At 40.6% G+C, this 18,768-nt stretch overlaps 1 protein-coding gene across 4 annotated transcripts in view; it reads right to left on the reverse strand.

Annotated features, from left to right (window-relative positions):
• ppfia3 (PTPRF interacting protein alpha 3) overlaps positions 1-18,768 on the reverse strand; it is a 36,411-nt gene that overhangs the window by 12,717 nt on the left and 4,926 nt on the right. For 2 of the 4 annotated variants that reach the window (XM_049561990.1, XM_049561991.1), the window contains exons 3-23: positions 13,526-13,627; positions 13,076-13,315; positions 12,927-12,986; positions 10,950-11,078; positions 10,718-10,810; positions 10,060-10,112; positions 9,872-9,965; positions 9,525-9,659; positions 8,675-8,758; positions 8,289-8,420; positions 6,724-6,786; positions 6,552-6,631; positions 5,820-5,988; positions 5,131-5,324; positions 4,417-4,654; positions 3,268-3,401; positions 3,032-3,186; positions 2,787-2,886; positions 1,746-1,827; positions 1,417-1,617; positions 328-393 (exon numbers count right to left, since the gene is read on the reverse strand). In XM_049561990.1, the coding sequence (XP_049417947.1) occupies positions 328-393; positions 1,417-1,617; positions 1,746-1,827; positions 2,787-2,886; positions 3,032-3,186; positions 3,268-3,401; positions 4,417-4,654; positions 5,131-5,324; positions 5,820-5,988; positions 6,552-6,631; positions 6,724-6,786; positions 8,289-8,420; positions 8,675-8,758; positions 9,525-9,659; positions 9,872-9,965; positions 10,060-10,112; positions 10,718-10,810; positions 10,950-11,078; positions 12,927-12,986; positions 13,076-13,315; positions 13,526-13,627 (2,604 nt within the window). Of the gene's footprint in view, positions 1-327; positions 394-1,416; positions 1,618-1,745; positions 1,828-2,786; positions 2,887-3,031; positions 3,187-3,267; positions 3,402-4,416; positions 4,655-5,130; positions 5,352-5,819; positions 5,989-6,551; positions 6,632-6,723; positions 6,787-8,288; positions 8,421-8,674; positions 8,759-9,524; positions 9,660-9,871; positions 9,966-10,059; positions 10,113-10,717; positions 10,811-10,949; positions 11,079-12,926; positions 12,987-13,075; positions 13,316-13,525; positions 13,628-18,768 lie in introns of all 4 variants that reach the window. The other 2 variants (XM_049561989.1, XM_049561988.1) reach the window with 1 other exon arrangement.

The following is an 18,768-nucleotide window of genomic DNA, read 5'->3' on the forward strand; positions in this document are numbered from 1 at the left end:
CAGCAGCAGCAGCAGCAGGAAAAGAGGACAAAAGGAAGGAATAGTGTGTTAGTGAACGGGTAATTAGTTGGAAGCAGTTCACACTGAAACCAGAGGGAGAGAAGAAGATGCTCAACACTATGGCCTGGGCCCACAAAAGACAGAGACAATAAAGAGGTAGAAATTCAAAAAGAGAAAAAAAAGAGAGAGAGTGAGAGGAAGAGGAGGGAGGGGAGAGACTCGTCAACATGATTCAGACCACATGAGACGCTTAAAATAATTCAAAATTATAATGAAAAACATAAAAGAGGGTTGGTGAAACAGAGACGGGACAGCAGGGGCACTGACCGGAGGTTTGGTGGCTGCATTTAGGGACTCCATCTCCGCGTGGGTCATCCACACATTACTGGTCGACTGTGCACAAGAGAAAAGCGAAGCAGTGAGACAGTAAAAAGCACCACATACTACCTTGTCTGCCCAAGTAATGACTCAACACTTGTACATTTTTCCTGTGCCAAAAGCAAAAAAACACATCACAAGATGCCGGCCGGCAACAACAGCAGACTGCCATGGTGATTTCGATGAACAAAAGGTTCAACCGGTTTACATGAACTAAAATCTGGTGAGAATTGAGTGAGTGATCATATCAACATTTCAGCTTATTAATAGGAGCCCTGTTGTAAATAAATACGAAGCCAAGCAGAGGACTGGGGAAAGCCAAAGCAAACCAAAACTTGGCATTTGTTCCAAACTCCAAAACACTCCAAAAGTGACAGTCAGTAGAAGATCTTTGTTGTTGTTTTTTTGTGACTTTATCTCCCTTGAAACATGAGCACACATGCATGTGCGTGTGAGTTTTATTACGTTTTTTTAACATCTGGTTTGTCTTCGTGTGTGTGACGGCAACATTTGGTAAATGTAGCTTTTGTTGCCAAGCTTTGCTTCAAGGCAAAATAGGAGGAACTTTATCAGGGCGTGTGCAGTTTACTATCATTCTCCTTTGAAAAATACAATCATATCTTTTATTATTCCTGACATTTATCACATGCAGGATACGTTTCATGTCCTGTATTCCACATAGCAGAATCTGCTTCTCATTTGACATCATCCCTATTTGATATCATACACTCTCAGCTACATTTTATTTTTATTTCTGCATCCTATTATTAGTTTCTGCTGCAACTTTCCCAACAGAGATCATTAACATTTCAACTAATCTCAAAACTGCAAGTGCCTGGTTCAACATATACGTCATATCACTAATATGAATGTGCATATCGGCACAATTATCTATGCTCAGCATGGAGAATATTGTAGGCCTCAATATGGGGATGTTGAAGGACTTAGCTTTCTCCAATTACTTATTATTTATAACATGAGAATATCTGTGGTTATAATTTCTCTGTTTTTTCTTTAAGGTAAATGAGAATGCCTTACAGAGCGAGTGCTGGCTGGGGCAGAGGGGCTAGTAAGGGACACCATCTCCTGGATAGCCAGTCGCAGTTTGAGGCGGTGAAGCGGGTTACTGATGCCAATCTCTCTCTGGATCTCTGTGTCCGACAGGTTGGCCATGATGGCGCCGCTCTTGACATTGGCGCGACAGGCTGCGACGTACCAGGCCGGCATTCCCACCCACAGCTGGAAGGAGGCAGATTAGTGAAGAGATTAATAAAAGAGAAAATATGATGAAAATGTTTTAAAACAATCAAAATGTTGTTCTTTAATTACTATCTCCCATCCCTGAGGTGTCTCTGATGGCACAATACCTCCAGCCAAGATACAACAGTGGGTCCGTCCCAAGATGCAAAGGGAAGTCCTTGGCGACATGCTTCTTCCAGTAGCTCATGCCTGGTAAGAGGAAGAAAGGGTAAATATTTGGTGTTGTTTAAGTGAGATATCGAAGTATTAAAGGAATACTTCACCCCCCAAATGATCATTTGTTTGTCAATTAATCAACCTGTATTACATTGAATCTGTGAAGAAAACCTTGTTTATCTTGCATGCCTTCGTGGTGAAAGAAAATTCCAAAAATGGAGAAAATTCTTAATGAATTGAAGTCACAGGGGTTCACGTTTTACAACAGCAAAACTGTATCAAAACATCCATTTACACACTCTCACATAACTCATACTTCCCAGAGACAGCCCTTCCCTAGGAACTGAAGTGAAACTCCTTTATGATCTCTTCACAGCCAGACTCCATTGACAAAAACAGTAATTTTACATCACTGAACATGGGAGCTGCTGGTCTACCGCTGCCTCAATCAGTTAATTGTTTGTGTTACTGTATGACTTTGGTGAATCCAAATTAACCCTTTACAACACCAAAGTCATACAATAAGGCAAACAAACTAAATGTTTGAGGCAGCGGTAGACCGGCAGCTCCTGTATTCAGTGAGGTAAAATTACTATTTTTGTCAATGAAGTCTGGCTTTGAAGAGAGAATTTCTAAGTTTCACTTTCACTTCAGTTTTAAACAGTAAAGTTTTAGTGAAAATGCATGTTTGGGAAGTACCGAGCATAAGACTGGATAAATGACACCTGTATTTTACTGCACAAGTTGTGTGAGAGTTTGATATAGTTTTGTTGTTGTTAATGCGGCCCCCTAAGACTTCAATTCATTGAGACTTTCGTCTATTTTTGGATTCTTCGTTCACTGTGGAGGCATGCGAGGAAAACAAAGTTTTCTTCACAAACTCATTGCCAGATGGGTTTAGTAATTGTTATACAAATGATCATTTGGGGAGTGAAGTATTCCTTCAATCTGCAAACCAAACTGAAACAAAACAGGACGCATAATTCACAAACTTCTTCTTGCTGCGGCGGTCTTTATCTGCTGGACCCAGAGTCCCAGTCTTGTTCATCCCCATCGGGTCTCCAGAGGCCAGGTCTTCAGAGGGTGTAGATGCTGAAGGAGATACAGCGAGGTCAAAGGTCACAAGAATAAAAGACAATATAGAGATGAACACTTCACTGAACCAAACGTGCTTAAATGAAAATGCTGACAATGTGGATTACTGATACATAGTCAGTGTTATCCTCCATCTGTTTACCAAGAGAAGCAGATCCGTCCCGCCCAGGTTGGCCCATCCTTCCTTTCTCCTTCTTCCCAAAAAGCCGCCCGATGGAAGACTTGATGCTTTTCTTCTTACTGGACTTGTGAAGAGAATCTTGGCTGCTGTTGGAGCTGCTGCCATCTGCTGAGAGACTGGAAGGGACAAAGGAAATCACTGAGGGGAATAAGGATCAAACTGTTGTGTTTGAAATATTAAATGTGTGGCTGTTTTACCTGCGAAACTCCCGAGGGTCGTCAAGCATCGCTCCTGGATGGGTGAGGGCCATCCTGTCCAATCGCAGTGCACGAGGAGTGGAGGGAGGTGTAGAGTCCAGAAGAGCGAGGGCCCGATCATCATCTTTGCTGTTCTGAAATACAAAATGTAAAAACAGCAATTTAAAAACAAATACTTCTCAAAGTGTACAGCTTGGATGGTCACACCTAGGTGGCTTAGGAGCCATATTTCAGAACAGCTGAATTATTGAAAACCCGGAATGATTGAAATTATACTTTATTACTGCTAAGCAGACAGACTCTTTCAGACAAATTCAGCCCACATTCAAAGCAAATCTTTTCTCCACTTAATAAAATCTTAATACAAACCACACATAAAGACTGTTTTCACCAACTTGCACAGTTTTGTTGGCCGCAAATTCCACAAGAATGCTATTGTAGGGTCTTCTTCCAGCAGCAGAAACATAACCAGCTGCTTGCAAATATGTTGTGAAACTTTTGGGCGATTTAATATACCTTTGATGGACGAATTGATCAGTCAAGTGTCAACAAAGTTTGGGAACATTGTAGCGATCACATGATGCTCATTCGGCGCTACAGTATAATTTCACTATAAGCCAAGAAAATTACTCCTGTAATTATTCTGGATCTATTAATTAATGATTCCTCCTAATTATCACCCTATGAATAGAAATTGGGACTGTGTGCACCAGGTGACTTTTCACCATTTCTCTGCAGTCTCATTTTGGTCACTAAAACCCAACATTATATCTTTGTATTCGACAGGAGTAGAAGCTGTTGTGGTTTTTCAGATCCATTACTGCAACATTACTGCCCACATGAACATTTTCACTTTCACAATCCCCGCTGACTGCAAATTTGGTGTTTATTGCACCATCTCTCTTCAGAAATACTGAAACCAGCGTGTCTGGCACCAGCCCTCATACCATCCTACAAGTTATTTGGATCAGTCTCGCCAAATCTAACATGCTGTTAGAATAACTGAACTTCTCTGACCCTGTCTGCATGATTTACTTGTGCTTTATTTACATGACTCACTGTCTGGAGGAGCTGTTTGCATAAACAGGGAGGTGGAATACAGAGGCGAGATAAAAAGAGGTTAACACGGGATGGGAATAGAAGCAGTACCTGTCTGTCGGTCTCTCGGGCCGGGGAGTGAGGCAGGCGAGGGGTGGAGTGTCCGGAGCTGGGGGGAGAGGGGGAGGCCAGGGTGGAGGATGTGATGGACGAGGGGATGAAGCCCCGTCCTGTGCTGTCCCTCCCCAGGGAGGTCGGAGGGATTGGCGGACTGTCCAAAGCAACGCTGACCCGGCTCTCGATCTCTTCGGCCCGCAACTCTGTGTTCTCCTTCTCCTCCTGGATCAGTCTGGGTTTAGTGTAGAGAATGATGAAAGAAAAAATTGAAACATTTGATTGATATAAAAAAAAAATACTGTGCCAATGTGCACTTAATACAACACAGAACAGATCAGGATAGACTTTAAGGCCACCTATTATGCTTTTCTGTATTTTGTGTCTTACATATAATGTTAAAGCCCACACTGCTACATGTAGCTACATGCTAACGTCAGGAAAACATGTAGAACTCGGTCGCCAAATCAATTAAGTCAATTTTGCTAATGTGCTTTCACTTAAATAGAGGTATGAATGCAGGGCTTTTACTGCAACTTAAATAAAGGATCTTAGTACTTTCTCCACCACTGCAGTTCTTCTTCAGTGTCAGAGGGGTTTTGATATGTTCATTTTTGAGGCTGTAATATGTGTCGGTGCTGTATCAGACTGCATTTTGCAGAGAGGTGTTCCTCCCTCCCTTCCAGCTGTTGTACTACCGCCTGTCCTCACTTGATCTCCTTATTGATGGCCTCCAGCTGTTCCTGCAGCATAATGGCCAGGGTCTGCACGTCCGTCTGTCCGCTGGGCGACAGGAGCTCGGAGCCAAACCGAGGCTCCCCTTCGTCTTCCTCGTCGGAGCAGCCCACATCCAAGCCCGGCTCGAACCCGCTCCCCAGCAGACCCCCGCTTTCCCAGTCTGGGTACTGCACACAGAGAGAAGAACAGTAGTTCTTCCATGAAGAAACATAATGTTACGTCAAGTTGCATTTTTTTATTACACCGTTGAATGAGTAACAGAATATCGAGATACAAGTAATATCAATCTACATGCAAAACTAGACATGATTTTGATTTTAATTTATTAGTCACTCCTCTTACACTTAACTAGCCCATAAGAAATGTAAGTATAAACTTTTTTTTCCCAGGTAGAAAACCACAAAAATGATTTTATTGCAAGACAGACTGATGAGAAAAATGTGAATATTGCCACTTCCTGTTGTTACGGTATTCAATATTGTTGAATATTTGGCCAGTTTTTGACAGAGAAATTACTGATGGTTCTATCAGGTGTTAAGTACAATTAATAATAAAATCACTCAAGAACAGAAGTCTGAGTGCTGCGTTGAGAAAAAAAACATGCAGATGGATGAAAATGAATCTGGGTTTCATGGCGGGTTGTAGGGGTGTTAGAGTCTCACCTTTGTAGAGTCCTCTCTGGCAGAGCTCCAACGGGCCCTGTGGCTTCGCCTGACCACGCCTCCGGTGGAGGTGTTACCGAAGGGATCTAGGTGAGTGGTCGATCCCGCTGGGAGCGACCCGCTTCCGTGGGAATACCTCAACTCCAGAGCACTACCTGGCAGAGAGCGACTGGAGAGACAGAGACGGAGGGGAAAAAGAAGATGATACAAGATAAGATGAAAGGGTAATTATCCCTGCAGGGTGAATGAGATTGTGGTGGCAACTACACAAAACAAACACAGAAAAACATATGAGCAATACCAAAACTGAAATATGTACTGGAGAAATATTAAAATAGAACAAACAAAAGAGACAATACACCCAAAAATTTACCTGAAATTTGAATAATGATAAACAGAATATGGTACATCCAAAGTAAAACACTAAGAAAAATAAAATATATGATGAAAACTGGTGATTTTCTTTCATATAATGTGTTAAAGTGCATCATATTCTCATTAACAGGTTTGTAGAAGGCTTTAAGTCTCGAGATATGCAGATGAGTGTGTGCTAATGAGAAGTGTTGGATCATGTATGTGTGTTTGGGCACACAGTTAATGAGTGTGTACATATCAACACTGCAATGTCTGACAACATAAGAGACACAACTCTGGCATCTATACAGTCAGGTGACGCTGAAGACTGAGAAAAATGTTTAGTTTCTCTCCGTCTGTGTCTGAACAGCAGCAAACCTGGAATAAGAGCCCCCGGGCCTCGCTCTCAGCTGATCTAACTCCAACTGAAGCCGCTCCAGCTCCGCTATCAGCTGGTCCTGAGGGTGGAAAAAAGAGAGACAGAGTTGGTGAAAAAAGGAACATATGTCGACTAGCTTTAACTTAGAGTGAAGCCTAGAGGCGCAGGCACCTTGTTTGCCAAGAGATCATCCTGGAGTTTCTTCATGTTAGATAGCTCTTCAGACAGGGCGTTCTGGAGGTGGAGGAATGAGAAGTGTTGTTACTGTAAAATAACAACAGTGTATTCTTACTGAGAAACTGGACAGCAGGGCTGGTGAACTGGTCTTAAAGCGGGATTGTGTTATTTGAAGCTGCACAGTAGAACTGGGAAACACTCAGAAATCCTGTAGACTACACATAGCACAACAATATTTACTAACCCAACAAGCTGTCATTTTTTTACTCAGATTTTTTAAAAGGGGCAGAGTGGTTTAAGACTATTTTCACCCAGATTTTATGCCTCTGTGATTTAAACAGTTAAATTTCCCGGCTTCAAAAGGACACTAATCTTTTCAATTTACAGTAAACACACCCCTTTTGTGATGCCGACAGCTCCCTAACGCCACTGGGGAATATAAACAGAGGAAAAATAGGTAGAAAATGTTAATAAAGTGCTGACAATGCACTAAAGTAAGTAGGTAAAAAAAGAAAGAATAAAGAAGTTTTTGTGCTCCAACATTTAGTTTTTAGTGCATTCAAAATGAAAGCATGGTTAACAAATTGTACTTAGAGTAGCAAAAGAAAATTCCGTGTTATGCTACTATATTCTGTATAATTGGATTATTATTATTAAAGCATTAATGTGTAAGTAGCCCTTTACAGTTGGTCAAAGTGGAGATAATTTCAAATATCTGACACACAGATGGGTAGTTTAATCTGTCTCGATGTGTTATATCTTACAATGTGATTATATGTTTCATATGTAAAAATTTCAGTTTGTTAAGTAACTACAGCTGTCAGATAAATGCACTGCAGTAAAAGTACAATATCTCCCTCAGAAACAGGGCTGCAACTAACGGTTATTTTCAATGCTGATTAGCCTGTCAATTATTTTTCCAATAACTGATGAGTTGTTCGGTCGATAAAATGTCATAAAATGGTTAAAAAATGTCAATCAGTCTTTCATAAACCCCAAGATGACGTACTCAAATGTCTTGTTTGATCCACAACCCAAAGATATCCAGTTTACTCTCATAGAGGAGCAAAGCAGCCTGAAAATATTCACATTTAAGAAGGTGGAGTCAGAGAATATTGATTTTTTTTTCCTTTAAAAAAATATTAAAACCAATTAATCAATTATCAAATTGGTTGGCAGCTCTAATCTGAAATGTCGTGTTGTAAGAGTATAAAGTAGTCTGAAATAGAAATACACAAGTCATGAAAGTACATCAGAACTATACTTTGGTGCAGTATTTTGAACAAGTGTAAAGTAAAGCTGTTGTTGGATTTACAGCTGTTTGGTTTAGGAGACAGTTTTGGAATTTGCTCAAGTTTGAACTGGTCACTTCCTGGAGGGCAGAGAGGTGCATGAACATACCTGGCACCATGAGTTCATTTGGAGGAAAAGGGGCACATTTTAGGGTCTCGATTAAGGGGTTGAGAATTTATGTTGAAGTTTTTTTTGTTTTTTTTTTACAAGGTTCAAATCAAAATGAATCGTTGTGGTAAATTCTGGCTGCGGTCTGAGCAGATCACCTTTTCTTCAAGAGCAGCCATCCTCTCCTTCAGATGCAGCTGCAGCCTCTCGTTGGACTCAGACAGTAGCTTGTCCACTGTGTCGGAGAGACGCTTGTTGTGTTCGTCGTTCATCCTCTCCCTCTGCCTCGCCTGAGGGGGAGAGAGCGAGGCGGGTGAGAGAGAAGTAAGAAAAAATGAGTGCGAGGGGGTGGGGGACTTAATAACAAGCATTCTGCTTGACTGAGAGTGAGAGACAAAGATTTCTATCAGAATGTGCACGGTCAAATAGAGGGTTTAGAAAATTAGTGCGCCTTTGTGCTGCGTAAAGGCTGACAAAAGGAACGATATGGGGGGGGGGGGTAGTGGAAGAGAAAGAGAGATGGAAAAAAGCAAGCATGACTCACCCTCTGTAGCTCCTGGTTCTTCTCCTCCAGTTGCGCCTCCATCTGTCGCAGTCGCTCCTCAAAGTTACCATGGCGCTCCTCCGCCTGAATGATCGGAGAGGAAGGAAGCGGGGTTAGAGCCTGAACCGTGTTGCGACACTAATACAAATCAACACAAAAGGAAACAGCTTGTTGACCCAAGTCTACCAATTAGTTACATGCCTGTACAGATCACAGCGTAACAGGAAACTTTGTTTGCTTGTGTCTTATAGAGCATTCATCTTCTCCTCCAGAGGAAGCCATCTTGCCCGAACATGTAAGAAGTAAGTGTAGCCATTTAAGAGGTTTGGCTACCTGGAGAAGAGTGAATGCAGATTTTTTTTGGCAAGGATGCACACTGTGTTTACAGGAATGCTAGAGGTTAACATACGAGCAATTAAATCAGTCAGTCATGAAGAATTTGTGCGGCGTACAGTTCTTGACGTGTTGATCGCCCAAGGATCAAATAGCTGAGCTAACTCCGTGCCCTGAGCTGGCTTTCATCTTTAGAATTTTTGCTTGTGAATTACTGGCACCGCTTGATAAAAATATTTGGTATTCATCTGTCATTTGACATCTCATGTTCCATCTCATTCATGCATGAATACACACACACGCACACACAATAAATTCATGCCTGCACCAGCCTGCATGCCCACACATGCCCACGCTCACTCATGCAGTTGTGTCTGTGTACATATGCACACATCATATTGCTGCTATCAGGTGAAAATGCTGTTATTCTAATGTCATCATATGGGGCAAAAAAATCCTTTGACACTTTTTAAAATGTGACTCACAGAATGACACACACACTTGCACTCACACACACCTTGTTGAGTGCTGCCACTCTCTGTGCAAGCTGGGCCTCGATCTCAGGCAGCGTCTCGGCCCTCTGCAGAGTTTGCTGCAGCTTCTGTTTGGCATCATCCAGACGTTCCTGGAGCTGCCGGTTCTTCTCTTCGCTCTGCAAGAAAACAGGATGAGAGGGAGTGGAGGTGAAACTCAGGAGCACGAGCGAAGATCGCCGAGGGCAGCAGACATGATTAAAGCCACTGGGGGGAAAAAAGAAAACACACTGATGGCACGCTCTTGTGTGCCAATGTGAAATGCGGCCAAGCTGCCAATCAATGGCAGAAACACGGACACACACGGGGATGAAAGAGACTTTCCTCCCACCTGTCTGTAGAGAGAGTCTTTGCTGGCCAACTCGTTCTCCAGTTTATCTTTTATGTCGTGGAGAGACGTCGCCTCCCTCTGGGCGCTCAGGTACCTGCAAAGTAGAACAAACCGGCAAACAGACGGAGCAGTGAGTGGAGAGCGCTTTGCAGGAAGGCAACGAGAGTTCACAGAGACAAAACACAAACCTGCGTTCTAATGTGGTGATTCTCTCTTCCATGTCTTCCCTTTGACAGAGTGCCTGGAGGAATATGAGAAAAATGTAAAGATTCAGATGCAGAAATAGGAAGCAAAGAAGAGCAGACAGAGAAAGTGGGATAGGGCAAATGTCAAGTTTAGAAGTAGGTGTTGATCAAAGGGAATTCACTCAGCTCAAACAGCTATTAGCTGAAGAATGATAATGACTGGTTAATAGTTGTTGTTGACAGCTTTCAGAAGCACCCACTTATGCAGTTGCACAAGTCAAAGAGAGACAGAGAGGGGAGCAGGGGGGAGACGGTGGGAAGATAAAAGAGTAGCGAGTGAGGAGAAGCAGTTAGACATGGAGAAGACATGAAGGGAGAAAGGTGTGCTGGGTAAACTGACTCGACTACCTCTCGCCTGAAAATGCCCCATACACTTTTCAATCAGCTACCAGCACAGTGACTGATTACCAATGGCACCGTCGCCATGGCTACAGGATAGAGGCTCTGGTGCGTACTGTAACAGTCGCCGCTGCCAAGTAGGCAAATGGCTTTGTAACCATAGCAAAGTGTTAGATATTTCTGTGAGTATGAGCTAAATAGACTCTGTGCCACTGCGACAGACACACACCTATTGTCTGTCAGCAGCTCGGTGGCGTCTCACCTCTTTCACATCCCTCTGTAGTTTCTGGTTGGCCTCCTCCGATCGGGCCAGTTCCCTCCTGGCAGATGTCAGCTGCTCCTCGATCTCCCCGACCTGCCGGGAGGCGAGAGTGCGGGGATACAAGGCTGAGCGAACACACGTCACTTTCTGTCCGTTAGCATCTCCTGGCATGTGATATTTTGTTTGTTTTGGCGAACGCATTAGACCATAAGAGTGTCTCCGAATCGAGTACCTGTCTGCACATGAGGGCCAGTCTCTCTTTCAGCTGTCCCAGCTCTGACCTCTGTCGCTCTATCTCGCCCTCCCGCTGCCTGTCGATGTCCCCGTCATCCAAGATGGACGAAGGTCCGTTGGGAAGCCGCTGGATGAAGAGAAAAGATTCACTTTAATTAATGGTGCAGTAAGTACCATTACATTGCAAACAGTACGATCCCCCTACACATCATGTGCTGACAGTGTGGGCTTTTCAAATATATTCTTGCAGTTCTAAATGTTACATTCAAAATGTAACTCCACTTCAAATGTTGAAAATATGGACTAACCAGAAAATAAAATTAAGGTGTAAAGTCACAAAAACACACTTTACTTTGATGGATTATGGGAAAATCATATTAGGACCAATACAAAATCCAAGATGGTGTCTAACTTCTTCGAGTGCTGCTCAATAGGAGTGAGCTGAGTGCTGCTGGCTGAGAGCCATAATGGATCAACACTGATCTAGAAATATACTGTAGACTAGAGTCAGTGGCTTCTGGCAATCAGTGGAATCTAATCAGCTGGTGATTGAGAAAGAAATTATGCAGCATTTTGGATTTTAATGTACTACGTTAAATGGAAATCACCTTCCATGGAAGCAAATTGTGTTCTTTGGTGGTCTGACTTTCTGTTCACCGTTTTTGTCCTAAAAGGAATATCTCAACAAGCACTGGATGGAAAGCCATAAAATTTTGTGTGGACATTTATGGTGCCCTGAGCATGAATCCTAATAATGTTTGTGATCTCCTGACTTTTTCTCCGGGGCTACCAGCGGGTCAAAGTTTGTCTTGTCCTGTCAAATATCTCAACATCTACTCAACAGCTTGACATTCACAGCCAGACATTCATGGTTCCCAGAGGGAGAATGCTCATGACTTTAGAGATCCTCTGACCTTTCATCGTGTGCCACCATTACACTTGTGTTTGGGGAAATTGTCTCTTTTCAACCTGTGGATGGATTGACATGAAATTTGTAGGACTGCAACCACTGCTTATTTTCATTGTCAAGTCACCTGTAAAACTACTTTCATGGCGGTCGGCTGGTAACAACCAATCTCGTATTGCGGTTTAAGCTATTAAACAATTATGTTACTGAAAATATTTACGGTGAGACATAGGCAACACAATAACTTGTTTTTTATTTTATCAGCACTGCTTAGTTTCACGTTTGATCTCAGTTTTTCAGGAAACAGTATGGTGCCCACTTCCTGTTCACAAATTCTCATGAGAAAATGCAAAATTAAAATCTGTAGTTCCAGCAAAAACCCACCAATTTGAGCGGAGAGATGCGCAGGGAGATCTGGGTGCTGGTAAGATGGTCCCTACAGTTTACCATAATTACACATACTACCCACACGGCTACGATTAATAGCTGGTTTAAAATCTGCAAAGTGTCTCTTTAAGAGGCTTTTCAATCAGCAGAGCATACAAAACCCTCTATCCTAGACCCTGAGTTTGAAAAAAACTCTGTAGAAAAAGCCTTTGTGTTTAGAGCTAGTTAGCAAATGTTAGCATGCTAACATGCTAAACTGAGGTGGTGAACATGGCGAACATTATACCTGCTAAATGTCAGCATGTTAGCATGCTGTACAGCCTCACAGACAGGCTTGAGTCTTGTTACTTTACACTGGTCTGACACTGACTCTTTTCTCATCGTGAAGTTTATCTTTCCAGTGTTCAGTTTGAATTTTGAGGTTTCTTCTGGTAAGCAAATGTATGAGCACTCAAGGCATTAAATGTTGGTCACTCAGGGGGGTAATGTCAAACCAGTCATAGTTAAGGATTTTTCATGTTGACAAATTACAACTAACAGATCTCTGCTCGACTTTGCCAGCTTCCTCATCTCTACTGGAAAAAGTGATGGCTTGTGTGAACCATAAGCTGACTTTAATGCTTCAAGTTCTTGGTGAGTCATTTACATTGCTGAAATTGTATAAAAAATGCGTCCCATCACCTCTTTGCCGTTGTCTAGTCCTTGCTGCCGTCGCTTGATTTGTTCCCTTAAAGACAGAACCTAAAACAATACAGAGGAGGATTGTCAGGAGAGACTTCACTAAGAAATCAAAAAAATCTGTGAGAACATGCACAGAAACGTGGACTCACCTCTTGAGAGGAGGACTGCAGCTCTTCCTCCAGGGACGCCACTCGCTCCAAAGCCACCCGTAGTCTTTCCCTCACCTTCTCATCCAGAGCTTTGTGGTGCTCAAACAGAGACTTGAGTGCTTTTAAGACCTCCACCTCGCTGGAGACCCCAGCTGGGGACTGGGCCTGCCTCTTCACCACGGTCATCCTCAGGCTGCGCTCGTGACGGGACACCAGGCACTCCAGATGTTCAAGCAGCAGCTGGAAACACATGTGGCCCACATACAATAAAAACTCTCCCAGTGCACCTCCTATCTGTTATAACTGGTCTCAGATGATTAAAGTTCACGTTTCACAGTGATTTCTTCCAGAACAAATAAAAACTCGTGCCAAAAAAATTAGACCAGAACTGTAATTACCAAATAAATAAGGAAGATAATGTTAAACAGACAGATGTTTAAAGGTACTGACTCGTGTGTTGTTCCTCTCCGCTTTCAGCTCTGCTATCTCCTCCTCTCTCTCCAGCAGCTGCTCCCGGCAGAGGTTCAGCTCTTTGGTCAGCACTGCAAACTCCTGCAGGGTCACAAGAGGGAGCTGTTATTGACTCGATGCTGCTGCATGAGGTCATGATCACACACACTCATCAAACTGTATCGACAAATTATTCTGTTATGAAGCGCTCTACTCTCTCTCCCTCTCTCCCTAATACTGTCCTGACCGCTTGAATTGGTGACGTCCTTCATTTCCCAGAATGCCATCAGAGAGCAGGCACAAACTTGGCTTGACCGGCTGGTTTTACAAGAGGACGGATTAAAAACAAGTTAGCAGGGGAGTGAAGGTTTCCATGTTTTATGTCTTATGGCTGTGTTGTATTGTATGGGAGCCCATTTCTGCTTGTGTGACAGAAACACAATCCTGCAAGTCGTTATAATGAGAAACTTGCTCGAAATAATGACCTGATATCTTAAAATAATGAGAAGCTTTCTCAACATAATGACTTAGAATATCCTTATAAAACAGGGTTTCTACCTAAACAAAAAGACTTTGTGTCTCAAAATAATGAGTTAGTACATGAACATAATGAATTGGTATCTCGAAATAACAAGATAGTATCTCAAGACACTGAGATATTAAGATAAGCTTTCTCAAAAATAATGACATAGTTACCTCAGAATATTGTCATGTCATCTCAAAATAATGAGAAATTGTACTAACTCATTATTTTCAGGAGGATTCTCATTATTTTGAGACACTAAGTCATTATTTTAAGTAAGTCAATATTTTAAGATAAGTCATTATTTTGAGATAAGTTATTATTTTGAGATAAGTTAGTCATTATTTTGAGATAAGTAGTCATTATTTTGAGATAAGTAAGTTATTATTTTGAAAAAGTACGTCATTATTTTGAGATAAGTAAGTCATTATTTTGAGATAAGTAAATTATTATTTTGAGATAGGTTAGTCTTTTTTTAGATAAGTCATTATTTTAAGATAAGTTAGTCATTACTTTGAGATAAGTGATTCTTTTTTGAGATAAGTTAGTCATCATTTTAAGACACTTAGTCATTCAAAAAAGTTCCTCATTAGGACCTACAGGGTCTTTTTTTTTTCTTTTCATCACACTGGTGGAAATGGGCTGCCATACACTGGGTAATTATTTTGAGATAAGTTATTATTTTGAGATAAGTTAGTCATTATTTTGAGATAAGTAAGTTATTATTTTGAGATAAGGTAGTCATTATTTTGAGATAAGTAAGTTATTATTTTGAGATACATTAGTCATTATTTTGAGATAAGTAAGTTATTATTTTGAGATAAGTCAGTCATTATTTTGAGATAAGTAAGTTAATATTTTGAGATAAGTTAGTCATTATTTTGAGATAAGTAAGTTATTTTGAGATACATTAGTCATTATTTTGAGATAAGTAAGCTATTATTTTGAGATAAGTTAGTCATTAGTTTGAGATAAGTAAGTTATTATGTTGAGATACGTTAGTCATTATTTTGAGATAAGTAAGTTATTATTTTGAGATAAGTTAGTCATTATTTTGAGATAAGTAAGTTATTATTTTGAGATACATTAGTCATTATTTTGAGATAAGTAAGTTATTATTTTGAGATAAGTTAGTCATTATTTTGAGATAAGTAAGTTATTATTTTGAGATAAGTCATTCATTATTTTGAGATAAATAAGTTATTATTTTGAGATACATTAGTCATTATTTTGAGATAAGTAAGTTATTATTTTGAGATAAGTAAGTCATTATTTTGAGATAAGCAAGTCATTATTTTGAGATAAGTTATTATTTTGAGATAAGTAAGTTATTATGTTGAGATACGTTAGTCATTATTTTGAGATAAGTAAGTTATTATTTTGAAATAAGTAAGTCATTATTTTGAGATAAGTTAAGTTCTTATTTTGAAAAAGTAAGTTATTATTTTGAGATAAGTAAGTCATTATTTTGAGATAAGTTAGTCATTATTTTGAGATAAGTTATTATTTTGAGATAAGTAAGTTATTATTTTGAGATACGTTAGTCATTATTTTGAGATAAGTAAGTCATTATTTTGAGATAAGTTAGTCATTATTTTGAGAAGTAAGTCATTATTTTGAGATAAGTAAGTTATTATTTTGAGAAGTAAGTTATTATTTTGAGATACGTTAGTCATTATTTTGAGATAAGTAAGTCATTATTTTGAGATAAGTAAACTATTATTTTGACATAAGTAAGTTATTATTTTGAGATAAGTAAGTCATTATTTTGAGATAAGTCAGTCATTATTTTGAGATAAGTAAATTATTATTTTGAGATAGGTTAGTCTTTTTTTAGATAAGTCATTATTTTAAGATAAGTTAGTCATTACTTTGAGATAAGTGATTCTTTTTTGAGATAAGTTAGTCATCATTTTAAGACACTTAGTCATTCAAAAAAGTTCCTCATTAGGACCTACAGGGTCTTTTTTTTTTCTTTTCATCACACTGGTGGAAATGGGCTGCCATACACTGGGTCTCCACCGTGAGGCAAGTATTTTTATTTCCTCTGTTGCTTCATTAATGGTGATAAGCTCCAGCCTCCCCACAACCCTTAACAGGATAAGCTGTTACAGTAAAGAATGAATGAATGCTTCTTTTATGAATTTCTCCATTGTATAAATGAGTGGAATGTTGAGTCAGCAGGTCTAAAACCAACACATGATGATCAGTTTAAAAAAAAAAAACAATCTTTGCCAAACTCCATGGTCTCAGTATGAGGTGACCTCCCCTGACTTTGGCCACTTTACTCAAAGAATGACAAACTTACACTAATAAACAAAGACTGCAGAATGTAACGTTTACTGCCAATATTTCCCCACAGCACAATTATCTACAGTGAACATGTCTTGATTTCATTAGCAAACATACACAGTCAACCTCACAGACTTTCACTGCGATGAAAAAACAAGCACAGACATGCAGTGAGGAAATCCCTCCACACAGCAACATACTGTATAATCTTTGCCATATCTACCACAGCGCTCACGGTTAATGGCCACCGGGAGTCTTAAACCAGGCCTCGATATAAAATCTAACAACCAGGTTTATTGCACGTGCTGCACCTGAAATTGGTTTAATTGCTCAATAACCATGACTGGCTGTGCGTTTGGCTGTCATTAAAACAAACGCCTGGAGGTTAAACAAGCATGAGAGGAGCTGGAGTGAGGCCAACGTACTGTAATGTCTTATATTTCCAACTGACAGCAGTCCAGTTGAATTGTTGTGATTTTGTGTAATTTAATCCAATTATGTATAATGTGAGGTTAGCTACATGATAGTTATGATTAAAATCTGTTGCCTTTGGTCAAACTTAATGTGTCTATGGCAACAAATCAACACAGAGAGTGACATCATGAAATACTAACTTTCAGCAGAGATGATTTTTTTTTCTCCAATCACAGCCCTCCACTGAACACATGATCTTATGCACAACCACTCATCCGTGCACTGATTGTCCTCTCTGCTCGTGCATGACGGTGGCGTGATATGCACATGACACAGAGCACACGACCACGTGTGCGCCGAATCTTGTGTGTTTTTCAAAAACTGCTTATGCAAAACAAGTCATTAAAGGGCACTGATGGATGCGCCGTGCCGCTGTGTTCTTTGCTCTGTGTTACCACTCATCAGTTTACCCACATGGCAGCAAACAGCCGCCTTACCTCGACACCCTCTGCCAGCCAAAATGCATTTACAAAAAAAAAAAAAGTACAGCATGTACAGTCTCTAACAAGCCTCTACATCTCGTGCTCACTGGGCTGAATTATGGGAGGATGAAGAAAGACGTGAAAGGAAAGAAGCTTATTTGAAAAGATGGAAGTAGGGAGGATCAAGGAGGAAATTGCTGTGTGCAGATGGCATGTTCTGGGCCCAAAGGATATCATAATTCTGGGATTAATTCATGTAAAAGATGGAGTGAGATGGACCACCGGTACCACACACTTTCTAGATTCCTCTCTTTCGATCGCTGTCATTTTGGTCGATGCAAATCATTCTACGCTGGCATTCAGCTTTTTCCTACTCTCTCTGCCACTCTCCCTCTTCATCCATTTCAATCTCCCCCTGTCATGATACACCACATCTAAAACAGACTCTAGAAGCCACCTTATTAGTATGCAGCAATATGCAAATGGGCTTGATTTGTTAGTCTCTGTGTGTTTCATATCACCAGGTTTTTCTGTGTGTGTGTATGTGTGTGTGTGTGCCATGCTGTCACTCTCTCCATCCCTCTCTCCTATTTTTCTCTCTTGGCAACGTCTAACACACACAGACGAACTCAGTGAACTCATCTACTGTAGCATGTATCACAGCTCCGTGTGTTCCTCTGTGCCCGTGTGTGTGTTTCTGCAGATGTGTGCACCATATTGATCTCCTCTCAGTGAGGTAATATTGCTTTTAATGTCCAGTCACTGTGTGTTAGAATGTGCGGCGCTGCTACATCTGTTATTTCATTTTGATTTTTTTTTTTCCAGGCGTAGCGACAGAGAAAAATAGTGCACTAACAATGAGGGAGGCATCATCGGCGCCCGAGGCATCCAACAATGACTCCCGCCTGAAAATAGAGACGGAGCCCTTGTATGTTGAGTGGAATTACAAAATGATTAGCTCTCGGGCACTGGGATGTGGGATAATATAATAATTGGCTCCTGGACTGCAGGGGCAAATGCAACATTTTGCCATCGTCTCCAGGTTGTAGCTCAGCCCCACCTTGTGCTTCTTGTGTATTACCATCACACAGGTAAACAATTTTAGAAAAAAAAAAATGCCTAACAATTTTAGAAAACCTAGAAGGCAGGTCACCAACACTAGCTGCTGCTCTGGAAGTATTTCTAGAATCCTCAAAGACTGAAAAATAGCAGCACAATAACAAAGAGTTTCAGCTTGTTTCTGAATACAGTGACTGTATTTCCTATTGCAATCAGATGAAATACACATCTTTAACCAAAATTTAAAGTTCTATTATCTGTTATAGCAATGTATTGATGTAACTTTCCAATAATTTTTATTTTTTCACACAAAATAACACAGTATTTTGCTTGTCTTCTACAAAAAAAGCAAGGGTATATGTCATTTCCAGCTACCTGCCTGGCACATACAGTCACAATTTAATGTTAGTGGGGGTTTTTTTGGTGCAAAAATTGTTCATACAGATTGTTCTGGGTGTGTCAAAGATCACAGG

This window comes from Epinephelus fuscoguttatus, linkage group LG19 (assembly GCF_011397635.1).
Source record: "Epinephelus fuscoguttatus linkage group LG19, E.fuscoguttatus.final_Chr_v1".
Lineage (NCBI taxonomy): Eukaryota > Metazoa > Chordata > Actinopteri > Perciformes > Serranidae > Epinephelus > Epinephelus fuscoguttatus.